At 36.6% G+C, this 13,971-nt stretch overlaps 1 protein-coding gene and 1 pseudogene across 1 annotated transcript; both read right to left on the minus strand.

Annotated features, from left to right (window-relative positions):
• Positions 1–706: 706 nt before the first annotated feature.
• Positions 707–1,517, minus strand: LOC127761603 (uncharacterized; annotated as a pseudogene).
• Positions 1,518–3,202: 1,685 nt separating this feature from the next.
• On the minus strand, positions 3,203–7,228 carry LOC127764479 (NAC domain-containing protein 21/22-like). The gene is made up of 3 exons (XM_052289364.1): positions 7,009–7,228; positions 4,683–4,954; positions 3,203–3,835 (listed from the first exon to the last, which is right to left on the minus strand). Exons 1-3 carry the CDS (start codon positions 7,226–7,228, stop codon positions 3,350–3,352), a joined length of 978 nt encoding a protein of 325 aa, XP_052145324.1. The 3' UTR covers positions 3,203–3,349.
• Between the last annotated feature and the right edge of the window lie 6,743 nt (positions 7,229–13,971).

Below are 13,971 nucleotides of genomic sequence, written 5' to 3' on the forward strand. Positions count from 1 at the left end.
CAAATAAATGGTCCAAGCCATTTGGCCCAATAGGGACCCATACATGTAAAGGACACTGTGTGCCCTCAATAATGTCCCTATCACAAGGGTAACCATGTAAATTCCCCTGTAAAGCCTAAACCCTAAAAGGAGGGAACCTATAATAGGGCTAGAAGTAGCCCCCTAAGGCCATGTAATGGGGGGATCCAAAAAATTTTTACAAAGCAATACAATTATTTTCTTTTGCAACTACTGTTGAGAGAACCACGCCTTTCGACGTGACGCAGTTGTCCATTCGACAACAATTTATAATACTAAATTAGTGTCATCAAATCAATAACTGAATATATTTTCATAATAAAATTGTCTTGGGTTGAAAATATTACTTCTTTTTTCTATAAACTTTGTCAAACTTAAATCAGTTTGACTTTGACCAAAATCAAAACGTTTTATAACCTAAAATGGATGGAGTAGTAGATATTGTTACTAGTGACTAACTCTTTACCTTTAGCGCTAGAAAATTCAATAAAATGCTAAAGATAGATCACGATATTAGTTTAGCCCAAATTTAAAATATAACGATTACATTAAGAAATATCATCACCTATTTGTCATTCCATAGGCAGTTCAATTAGGGTCTCACAGAAACAAAGGAGAAAAAATAAGGATTTTTAGACAAATACGGTTCACTACAAGTTACATTTTAAATTAAAAATTCGTTTAAAGGTCAGTAAGTATTTCCAGTGGGTGGCATGACAAACACATGATTCAGTAAGTATTTCCAAAACCATTCCCACTTAGCGCAAGTCACAATAGTTTTTAACACATCAGTGAAATCAAACTTCAAATGCTCAAAGAATAGATGGGGGTCTTTTCCTTCTTGCTCATAATATGGACGCAAGAGGTCAAATAACCTTTTAAGATCCTTTGATTTTGAATCGGCAGGAGCAGAACACTGGCCAACCATTTTCAGCACAACCTCATTGTCTGCTACCTCCCAGTTACTTAGCTCCCAGATTCCATCCCATGAGATCCCTACTTTGTGGTTTTTGATGAAGTGCTCTAGGCATAACTGAAACACAGTGCTTCCCAGTCTGCTAGGAAGCAAAAGCTCTATCTTGGTGAAGATCTCGACCTTTTCCAAGATCGCCTCCTTCTTCTGATTCAGAGACTCTTGAAGTGTTGAAATACTACAAATAATAACAACACAAGCAAATAAATCATGACAATATGAATAACTACATTCAATGTTTATTTAAAAGGCCTTCTTAAAAAAACAATTACCTACTTGTTTGGCATTAAGGAAACCAAGTTCCACTTTCTATGTCAGTCTTATGTTTTCTGACTTTCTCTGCATGGGTTTCATCAGACTGGTCATCTTGGACACAGAATATTTAAGAAGAATTGAGAAACCACCTGCGTCAGCATTGGGTGCAGCCTAAAACAGAGAAATTTTTGTTGTTAGCAATCAAAGCAGGACAATGCACAGGGCTAGACCTTTTGAATATAGCCTATCTAGCATACTGAGTTACTGACATTGTTTTTTCATTGCATATTTTGAATGCTAGGCTCAAATCCCCTTCTTTTAAATGGTCATAATTCACCTAGAACCTAATGCGAGATCATTTCCTCGAAATTATCGCTTTAGCTTCAGCAGCATCGATATATTTTAAGATTGATGAAGTTATCACAGATTTCACCACAAGAAACCCATCCAGTTGAGCTACGCTCAGTTCGCTTAAGCTCACTGATATTCAATTGCAAATGCCCCTATGTCATGTACGTAGGTACCAGGATTTAAATTTTGATGGGTGAAATCATATGCTGATAAAGCCTCTTATCAACCTCAACTAACTACTACTGCTTTCCCAAGATGTAAGAATTTTTTTAGCGGACACGATTATTAAGAAAATAGGTAAAAATGATTAGTTGTAAGGAGATGGTAAGTAGATAAATAGCTTTATTTAAGATAAGATATTATACTAGAATAACTTTATTTTGGTACGGAGGTGTAGTAGCTACTGCCTTGTTTAGGGGTGCAGACAATGAGCGGATTGCAGCTCTACTCCTGAGCCTAAAGTCCATTACAAATTACATTTCAAAACCTTAAAATATAGAGGAATATAAAGATAAAATTATGTAAATTACACTAGTATATAGTTCTAGGTCTGAAAAAAAAAATCAAGCTACGTCCCTGGGTGCAGCAGATAGAAGTGTCCAATGGGAGTTTGCATGCTTTTAATCCAGTGACACTGCACGGCACGGCAGCACATTCGCTTTCACGTGGGCCGCCGTTTCCGCAACGAAAGGCCTAAGCGCGTGAGGGCCCATCAGATCGTGGGCTCGTTGCGTGGCGCTTTCCTCTCGACGAAACGAGCTGGCCTAAGGCCCAACCCGGTACACAGGCCCAAGGCACATCTTTTGGGCCGGGCGGGAAAAAATGCGCTTATGCAATTCCAGGCCTTTTGCCACCTTGCTCACTTTTAATTGCGTGTTTGGTAGAATATATGATCCCATCTATAACGAGAGAAAGAAAGGGAGAAGAGGATTAAAAAAAAAGAGAAAAGAATTCGAAAATCCTAATGGGCGATCGTTCGCCCCGCGCGGTCAGCCTCCTCCTCAACGTGGTTTTTTTTTTTTACCGCATTACTTTTCTATTTTAGTAGATTTATGCAATTAAAGTTTGTACACCTCAAGTGTACACATCTAAAGTTTATACACCTAAAGTTTATAAGTCAAAAGTTTATATAACTGATTCAAATTTGAATTTGAATTCAAATATTTTTTATATATAGGAGTATTTCTATACATATAAAGTTTATACACCTAAAATTTATAGACACAAAGTTTATAAGTCAAAAGTTTATATACCCGATTCAAATTTAAATTTGAATTTAAACATTTTTATATATAGTATTTCTATACATAAAGTTTATACGTGCGAAGTTTACGGTATAAAGTCTATACATAAGTATAGAGTATATGCACATAAATAAATTATTTTTTTTCTATTTTTTATTTTTTTTCCTAACTTTGTTTTTTTATTTTTAAAAATTTATGGTGTAGTAGAAAGAGAAGAAGGGGAGGATGAAGGGGGGAGAGGAGTGTGTTAGGGGAGGGATGGGGCGATAACCCGCCCATTAGCGATGCCCAAAAGAAATATCATGAGATGTTTGACAGTTCGAGTATAACTAAAATCTACTCCAGATTGCTTGTACACACATACTGAATTACTGATCATCGATCTCACACCTAACCATTTCTCAAAGGCATTTTCTGTCTATACTACTTGTTACATTTCCAACTAAAAAATTACTACTCCAAGTACTACCAAATGATTTTTTTTTTCAATGACGATGGTTGAGTAAATCTACTGCTGGAATAAGTTCCATGTTTCTGAAGATCCATTGTCAGTTAGACAGTAGTAATCCTCGACCTGTTCGTCTTCAGACAAATCCTTCTTCTTCAGAGACATCTCCCTCTTCACTGCAAGGTGGCCATCAAACCTAGTAGTCACCTGATCATTCTGCACATCTCTCATCATCTTCTTGCCTGAATAATGCCGCTGCCCTTCAGACAGGTGGTGATAATCTTGATCATCAGCAGCAGCAGCCGACGCGTTCATCGACGCCGGCGATGGCTGCTGGTGATGAGAGCTAGAGAAGCAGGGAAGAACTTCCTCATAACCTCCATGATTGAAGGAGATCGAGCTGTCAACGAGGGGTGGCAATGGAGATCTTGATGTGCCGCCATTGATGTAACGAGGAGGAAGAGTAGACTCCATTGTTGGTGCTGCAACAGCTTCTGTCCTGCTCTTGTAGAAAACCCTACACAGCACCCAACCCTCCTGCATGTACTGAACTATTGATCAATCACAAAAAAAAAATTCACATGCAGCGTGTGCAAGATGATGTCAGGTAGTAATAAATGAGAAGTTAATCAACCCGAGCAAGAGAAGATGCTGAAAGAATTAATGGCAAACAATCAGTACAGGTTCAGTTCTCTGAATTATTGCACATACAATGTACTGAATAATTAATCTGTGTTATTCTTGTATATGGAGAGAAAAAGATCTTGTATACGAAGGAAGAGTTGTGCATGCATCTAGCTAGTTAGTCGTAGAATGTATCTGAAAGTGACTTGCTAGTAATAGTAGATGTCTGATGCGTACGTCTAGCTGCCAGCTGGCATGAGAGTGACTGATAATGCAGTCAAGTGCAAACTGAAAACGAAATCTATGGGCAAGAACCTGGTGAATCGATCAAATTATTTAATCATCATGAATCTTCATTATACCCTTTGAATTCTAAAACCACATGCTTTTGCGTCTACACAAACTTACTAATTATAACACACTTGCATGATCACTTGATTGTGATGCTGGCACCAACCAAGACGACCAATTATTATAACCAAATCTTGCATGTATACTACATCTGTCTAAAAATATAAGAATTTATATATTTAAAATTTATTCAACGATATAAATATTTAAAAGCTCTGATGCCAATACACGAAAAGTAATATATTTTTCATCCTAACAGGTGTCTGGGAGGGAAATCTAAGTAATTCAAAATTTAAAAAGGTAACCACTGTGGTTATCGGAAAAGGGAATATTTCCCCAACATTAGTATTTGCTAAACAATCTAGAAACGCTTATACTTTACGAGGGTACAATGATTTGAGCACTAATTGATTATTACCTTGAGATGATGATGGTGATTGGCATGGTCTAATTCTTGACGGAACTCATGCATGACCCAATCAGTCCTCTCACCCTTGGGGGCTCTCCCTCTGTAGAAAACGAGCGTCTTACGCATGCCAACCAGGGACCCTTTCCGGGTGATCTCCCGGTCTTTTCCGGTGGCCTTCCAGTACCCTGATTCAGTCGCTCTGTTTGTTCGTTGCCCTCTTGCGTATTTCCTGTCCTTGAGGTTGTAGAAGTACCATTCCTTCCCTCCAATGCAAGCAATCTCTACATGAATTATGTATGTACAGCCAATGCAAGTTTGTTACTCCACATGTATTTCGTTTGTAATAATAATTATTTGATAATTTAATGTATTGTCATTTTTAGTTAGAGAGGCAAGAGAAGCTAAAAAAAATGGACAGTAATTTAATTCAGAGTTTATTAGCACCTACTTCCCTGTTTCGAAAATATAAGTATTTCTAGATTGGTTAGCAAATATTAAGGTTTAGAAATCACTTTGGTGGTCAATTTTAAAAAAAATATGGATTGCTTATTAGAATCCCCTTCGAAGCGTGTCTGATTGGCTGGAAGCGTATGGATTTTCCATACATTGGAATCAATGTCAGAAATGTTTACATTGTGGTATAAATTTTCGAAAATCCTTGAAAAATGCTTGTATTTTGGAATGGTGAGAGTAATTAGCTAGGATATATGAAGAAGTTTCTAGCTATATATAGGTCAATGTTTTTTGGGTACCTCACACACTAGGGATGTTTTAACAAGCAAACCGGCGGCTTTGCTTTCTGCAACAGTCTCTATCTTCAGTTTCTATTTAGGTTCAGGCAAAACGGGAGGATATGCTATGGGTAGAGAGGAAGCTGCCAAACAAACTCTCTCGGCAAAAGGAATAATATTCAGTCTGTTATATGATGTGATGAGGAAGACGGCGACGAGTCAACAAGCAGGCAGGCGAGACGTGTAAATTTTGTTCTCATTATAGATACATTTTTCGATAATTAGATTGCATATAGCCTCATGAACAGAAAAAAAAATTGTAAATATTAGGAAATGACCTAATATCAAATAATTAGATCCCAGATCATCTAGCCCACCACCCTGTGGAGCTAGCCGGAAGACCCTTGGACGTTTCTCCTTATGAACAGAAAAGGTTCAGGTAGTTTCTTAATTGTGGAAGAATTAAATTCAGGTGGATTAATTTATCAGTGGAAAGAAATGAGAAATTAATTAGTGATCTAGCTAGCTAGCTTCTGAAATTTCATGGATCGATCGAGTTAATCAAATTCCAAAATGCATTATCGAAAATAAATTCCAAAATACCTTTTGTCGATCATGCTTTGTCTAGTCACGATAAGGAAAAGAAACAACTTATACTACATAAAGTTTGAAATCGAATTTAGGTCAGCTCATGGAGCTAGAGATGAGTTGAATAGGTCACCTCAACAACCATGCTTCGAGATGCATGAGGAACTAATACTACTAAACTTGCATCACATGCATTATCTAAAAAGAAAACCTTAATGTTCATCTTACACATAGAAAAATTGAAAAATTTAAATTATGATGCTCACGAATATTATCGGCCCCATCGTTTGGCTTATTCCACGAATAAGCCAAACATCATATTTGCAAACAAAAAGTAATTTGTGAATAAAACTTTTATATACATGTTCTTAGCAACCTAAAAGTAAGAATTGAAAAATAAACTTCAATAAAAAAAACCTAAAATCAGCTTCGAATTCAAGATTGAAAATTCAAATTTTACCTGATAATCATAAGTATAAGCGAAAATATTAGGCCATATGTGTATGGAGATACGCTTTCAACAAGATTTTAATAAGATCGAGGATGTGACGCTGGTTTTTATCTCTTTAAATGTGTATTACGAGGTGCATTCGCGAGGTGCAAGTGTGGTGCTACGTGTGTAGTGGTCGTGTAGTGCAGCTTACGTGTAATCAGAAAAAAATAACGTGCATCTTGCATGGACACACCACCATTATCATCACGTTGCATTTAGTAGAAAATGTAATACAGAAAAAGGCTACAAACGCCCAATACAAAATCAAGGAAATATGCATCCTATAGAATCAAACGTTAACGAGAATCAACAAAAACATGTAATTAACTCCAAAAAATGTCTTAACTCCTATAGAATCAGACGTTAACGAGAATCAACACAACTATCTATAAACTATATCAGAAAACAAACGTTTTTACCCTGCTAAATTAAACCACCAATAATTACACAGCTTTACAAGTGCTTGTGATGTGGTAGAAATCAAGACAATTTACTAGCTAGCAAAATCATGCAGGATGTATACCTGGGAGGTCCCATGGCTCGCACTTGTTGAGATCGACGTCGATCAGTGTCGGCGTCGGGCAGCCGGCGCCGGCGCCGCCGCCGCCGCTCGCCGCGCCACCGTCGCCGGAGCGGAGCTTGCCGGAGAGGTAGTCGACCACGAGTTCGTCGTCTCGAGGATGGAATCTGAACCCGGGAGGCAGCCTCGCCTCCACCATGCTCAAACTCAACGACCAACTCATGCTGACAACCAAACATGCAGAGAGAGAAGAAGGAGAGAGACAGGATATAGCTTAGCTAGCTAGCAGCCTAAGCTAGCTAGCACTGTGTGATTATATATATATCAAGAGAAATGATCAAAGTTGGGGTAGCAAGCTAATTAAGACAGCCTAGTATCAAAGATAGATTAATTAGTTGAAGCCCAAGTCAGAAACTTCTATTCGTGACTAATCATGGAATTGAAGAGATGGAGGTTGTGTAATACTATCTCCGTATTTTAATGTATGACGATGTTGGCTTTTTTCTAATATTTGACCATTCGTTTTATTCAAAAATTTATATAATTATTATTTATTTTATTGTAACTTAATTCATCATCAAATGTTCTTTAAGCATGACATAAATATTTTTCATATTTTCATAAAAATTTTGAATAAAACGAATGGTCAAACGTTGATAAAAAGTTAACGGCATCATATATTAAAATACGGAGGGAATATATAGGAAAAGTCTATACTACAAAACTTTCTTACATTAACTTTTACAAACACTGATATGGCATGGTGTGTAAATAAATCTATATTTCCTGTAACTACCATTAATATTATATTTTGACTAAATCAAACGGTTGAGAGTTTTGTAGATGTAGCAGTGTTAGGGTCGGGAAACAAAATGTTGTCCAACTGTCCATGACGCAACACTGTCAGGCGGCTAACGTGGCATGCTTAATTTGGGGCCTTACCATCTTTAACCTGCAAGTTCTACGCTGATATTGACACTTGTATCGGCACTACCATGATACTACTATCCATGCACGGGAGCGAGAGAAAAGTCTATAATTTGTTGCACCTTTCTAACAAATCAGAATGGTTGATGAAGAATATTAACAGCCTGTGGAAGACACCAAACCATGATCACTGAATAATTAAGATGTTGGAAGCATATATACCTGAAACTGAATAATCTGAAAACCTGCAAGCTGAACAGGCCAGAGCACCTCCGCCGCAAAGCACACGGCATGCTATATCTGACAAACAAACAAGCAGTTTCAGTGTTACTGATAATTCTTCCTAGAGTGAATTTGAGAACAATTTGCAGGAGGACCACTCGTCGCGATCACTGAACAATTCGAGTTCATCAGTCTCCACGTTGCCCGACGCAGTGCATTCTCTAAAAAGCTTCAGATACTCTAACGTAGCGATATCTACCGTTTTGGTATAAGTTGGTTGCACTCGTTCAAAGTTGATCAGCTTCTTCGAATTTCTTCTAATGATGATTAATTAGCATCCAATGGTTTGAGTTTTGCTGACTTCAGCAGATCATTCGTCAAAACAACGACATATACCTGAAACCGACATAGACGTGCTTCAAAAATACCTGCATTTCAGTCTATTCTTGCCCCGACATAGACGTCCTTCAAAAATACCCGCATTTCAGTCTATTCTTGCCGAGGTGAAGTATAAACAATAAAAAAAGGAAACTATCAACTCAGAGAATCCAAAGTCAGGATGCATATTTTCTAATATTCTAGAAGGAAACTGGAGAGAAATCTGATGGCCTTATAGACGTTTAGCTCAGTTTCAGTATTACTCTCTTCGTTTCACAATGTAAGTTATTCTAGTATTTCTCACATTTATATTAATATTAATGAATCTAGACATATATATCTATTTAGATTCATTAATATTAATATAAATATGGAAAATGTTAGAATGACTTACATATTCTGAAACGGAGGAAGTATCAGGTAAGATCTGAACAGAAACAGCCTGAGAGCTGATACCATTAATTGGTAGCGAACCATATTTGGGCTTGCCCAAACGTGAAGCGTGGGCTTGGATTGTGCATCGGACGGCCCATGAATTTGGGCTCCTACTCCGACTGTAAGCCCAACACGGCCTGCAGAAATGATCATCTTCGTCCTAACTGAAGCTTACAGTTCATTATTATTAGCACTGTCTCTTTAATCTCTAGCTAGCCCAGACATGATTATGAGCTGGAAGAAATTTGACAAAGCAATCTATCCATCCATCAATCCGTTAATTCCTGCGTCAATTTTGGCATCCTGCAGGTTCAACCCCCGACACGGTACGTTTTGTTTAAGCAAAAGCACAGGCGACAAAGCCAAGCCAAAGATTAACAACAAAAATTGTTCCTTCCTAGCAGTAGCTGCATGTAAAAAATATACAGCTATATATAGATTATCTAGGAGACTATAACATCATTCACATGCCAACATGGCTAGCTACATCTCTATCGACCGACCGGCCATCTATCTCGCGATGTGTAGAGCTATAAACAATCAGCTCTTGGCTTATGACTGATCAACACGGATTAGCAGCTTGATTAGCGTAGATCGATCCGTCGTCGAGGGAGATCGATCGATACGGTTAATTAGGGAAGGAAACGTTTAGACAAAGCGTAGCAACGTGTCAGTGTGACTCAGAGCAGCAGGTGGCAGGAGAAGTAGGGCCTGCTCAGATTGTAGCAAAAATAACCTTATCAAATTTTGGTAAAGTTGCTAAATATATATATGCATTTAGTCTTTTACCAAACTCTAAAAAATACATAAGAAATCCTGCTAGAATTTGAAAATATTACTAAATTACTAAAATTTTGATAAGGTTTATTTCAACTACAATGTGAACAGGCTCGTAGTAATGAATGGACACACATATCTTATTTTGTCTGGATGGATGGTGCCAGTAGGAGATGAGCCGTCACATGAGTTTTGTGGCTAGCTACAAGGGACTGGATACCTAGTCTAGTGTGTCTCCACGCCCTAGTGCCATTTCTTTTTAGAAAATCTGCACCGATCCATTTGGAGAAACAGAGAAATGATCCAAACTGTGACGGATCAATGCATCCTCCTCTTATCAACAATACCTCCTCCGACTCGTATTAAATTCAATTTTAGCTATTTCTATTTATCTTAAAATAAATTTACTTTTAAAATAATTATTTGTATCGAAATTTATAAAAGTATGAAATAACCGTATTGGGAGTAGATAAAGTGAGAGATAGTACGTGGATATTCTAATCTTTTTGTTTTTTATTGGTATACGTGGGATGGATGGAAAATGAATTTATTTTGTGATGGAGGTAGTACTAAACTTTGATATTGCTAAATTTTACTACAATAAGGTACTCCCTCTGTCCCATAATAAGCACAGTTGTGGGTTCCAGTGTCCAACATTTGGCTATCCGTCTTATTTGAATTCTTTTTATAATTAGTATTTTTATTGTTATTAGATGATAAAATATGAATAGTACTTTATGCATGACTAAATTTTTAAATTTTTTTATAAATTTTTTAAATAAAACGGACGGTCAAATATTGGACACGGAAACTTATGGCTGCACTTAAAATATGAATGAATGAGTATAATTATTGTAGTATTAGTATTTTATTGTTTGTCAAATGTAAGTCAAAGACCACAATTATTGTGCCTTACCATGTACTCCTACGTAGTTACTGTGACTTTTTTGTGATATTTAAAATTTTGAAATTTCATTTTTCGGAGATGAAATTTACGTGGTTTTGTCGGTTACCATGGATGGTTGATAACCTCCCCATGGACGGTATTTGCAAAAGTACGCCTAGTTTGATGCCACGATGGATGTGCAGCCATAGCTAAGGGAACCGAACAGAACCCCATAGTATTTGTTCCTCCCTCCGTCCAGCGTTATTTTCTTAAGAAAAATTAAATCCAGTAACATTTGACTAATAACTATACTAATTATATATATATATGCTAAATATTATGTATGTTATATCACTGGATTCATATTTTAAAATAGTTTCACATGATGCAAATTTTATACTTGGTTGGAACATAACATGAAATAAATTAATTATCAAAACATATCATTAAAAACCGTGTAAAAAAATATAGTATGCCTTATAATTTAGGATGGAGAGAGTATTATTACTACTACTCCTTTCAGTTATCAAACTCAACATCACACATACTCCTCCTGTTCCAAAAAATATAAATATCGTACTAATCAAGACATATATTATGGTACTATATTGGTTTTTTTTACAGAGGGAGTATACAACTAATACTTAATTATCTCTACCCTATTCAGTAGTAGAGTAGAAGTATGCAAAATTTGTCATATGATCAAATTTTGGTGCGGCTAATTTTAACATAAAAATGAATTGTACTACTGCATTTGTTTGAACGACTCTGGAAACGCGCAGATGATCCAAACATCGCTTGCCATTTCACCGCAATTCGAACAGTAGCACTGGCATCAGTATCACCAGGATGCAATGCAATGCACTGAAACGCAGCGGCCGTGGTTGCAGCGAAACAGGAGTAAAATCGTCTCGTTTAGCGAGCCACACAGCTGATCACATGTGCGTGGATGTGCGCGCGCAGCAAAAATATTCGCCGCTAAACGAGAAAGCCTAACCTAGGCCGTAGGCTAGGCTGGGCTACTGCTGCTTCTCATAACGAATCGGTTAAACTTTAGCCCCTGTCTCAAAAACATAAGTCTATAGAGAAGTGACTTATGCTTCTATGAGAGGGACACTTTAGTCCCTAGTTCCCAAACACCCCCTATGTCTAAACGGAGATGGATCCATCCCGCCCCATCGTGTCATGTCATGTCGGCTACGTGCTTCATTCAATTTTTTCCGTTGCATCGTACCAATTGCATCCAAGGCTTGGTGGTTGTGTTTAGTTTATTTCAAAGGTGTAAGTTTGGGTTGAAATTGGTACGATGTGACTGAAAAGTTGTGTATATGACAGGTTGATGTGATGAAAAAAGTTAGAAGTTTGGATCTAAACACAGCCTTAGTTACTAACTTTTTCCTCAAACTTCTATTTTTTTATCACATCAAAATCTATACACAAACTTTTAACTTTTCCGTCACATTGTTCCAATTACAACAAAACTTCTAATTTTGATGTGCATTAAACACACCCCTAAGCGGAGATTTTACTTCAGTCATCGCATTTGTGAAAATTTAGAAGTTTTAAATTGTTTGGATACCTCTTGTAAGCATACGATTGGTTCGAAATGATTTAGATTTCTGAGTATTTGGAATTAGTGTTATTTGTGCAGTTGAGATCGTTCGTTTAGATAATTCATCGGAAATATTGTTTTCTCCGTCGGCGGTATAATTCTGATGGAGGAAGCAAACTTTCCGATGAAAAACGATGGGTGAGATAGGTGAGAGATGGAGTAACATCTTAGCGTCCCATTGATTTGGAGAAAAGAATTAGAATTTTAGAGAATTTTAATCCTATAAAAAAAATCCTATGAAGCACTTTGAAACAAATGATTGAATCCTATTCAATCATTTAAAATTCCTATGGAATGGACATTCCTATGTAGATTTTAGAGAAAATATAGCAAGAGCTTCAACCTCTTGGTAACTTTCCTTAAAGTCTATCTCTCTCATTCAATTCCTGTGTTTTTCCTGCGGTTCAATCAAACGGTCATTCTTGTGTTTTTCCTGTATTTTGCAATTATCTATTTTACACTTACATTCCTATCAAAATCATGTTTTTTCTTATTCCTACATTTTCTCAATCCTGCGATTTAAATGGGCCCTTAGTAACTTTCTAAAAAATAATACTCCCTTCCATAATATAAGACATAACTACTTTTCAAATTTGTTTCATCATAATATGTGGCGTGCATGCATGTTATTAACTAGCACATCTTTTTGACTAAATTTTTTTATTTAAATATTTCACTATCAAGATCTCTAATTTTATTAGTTGTATGCATTCTATTTATTAGGGTAATCCTAACTATGATGTGATAATAATTATTTACTGGTCTTTAGGTTAATAGTGGTTATATCTTATATATTATAATGGAGAGAGTATTCTGTTCCTTAAAAAAAAGAGATAGTATACTTTATTGTGGATAAAAGATTTGCGCAATGGTGGCAGACCAGACGATTGCGTCCGCACACGGGAGGGCAAACTGCCGACACAACCCCTCCCCGGCGCTCCCGACCGACGAAACAGTCACGGGCACGATTCCTTCGCTACTGTGTGACTGACACGTGGGGGCCACCGAGCCAGTTATACTAGCTAGACCTATATCAGTACTCCATCCGTTAAAAAATAAATAGGACTATACGTGACATATTATAGTAAAACATATTTGGACAGTGGGTGTGTTTAGTTCACGTTAAAATTAAAAATTTAGTTAAAATTAAAACGATGTGACGAAAAAGTTAGAAGTTTGTGTGTGTAGGAAAGTTTTGGAATTAATTCCAAACTTTTCTCCGAGCTTCCAACTTTTCCATCATATCGAAACTTTCCTACACACATAAACTTCCAACTTTTCCGTCACATCGTTTCAATTTCAATCAAAACTTCCAATTTTGACGTGAACTAAACACACCCAAAGTTATAAGTATCTAGATTCGTAGTACTATGATATTTGACGTCCAATACTAGATTATTTTTTTATTGGACGAAAGAAGTACTCCGTATATCATCCACACGTCGCTCTATTCTCATTGACGTGCTTACTCTTTTCGTTCTAAAATAAACTTATTTTTCACTTATCCTGTATGTAGAAATACTAAATTATCCTCACCTTATTAAATTCCAATACAATTGTATCGCTTTATTTGTTTCCAATGTATAATTTTTCTTTTTTTTTACAAACTATCACTATCCCGTCTCATAATTAAGTTTATTTTCCATCCGTTCCACACGTATCAATATATATATATAAAAAACTAGTATACTTCTACTTTATTAAATCCAAATGTAACTACTTCTTACTT

The sequence above is a fragment of the Oryza glaberrima genome, chromosome 2, assembly GCF_000147395.1.
Source record: "Oryza glaberrima chromosome 2, OglaRS2, whole genome shotgun sequence".
Taxonomy (NCBI): Eukaryota; Viridiplantae; Streptophyta; class Magnoliopsida; order Poales; family Poaceae; genus Oryza; species Oryza glaberrima.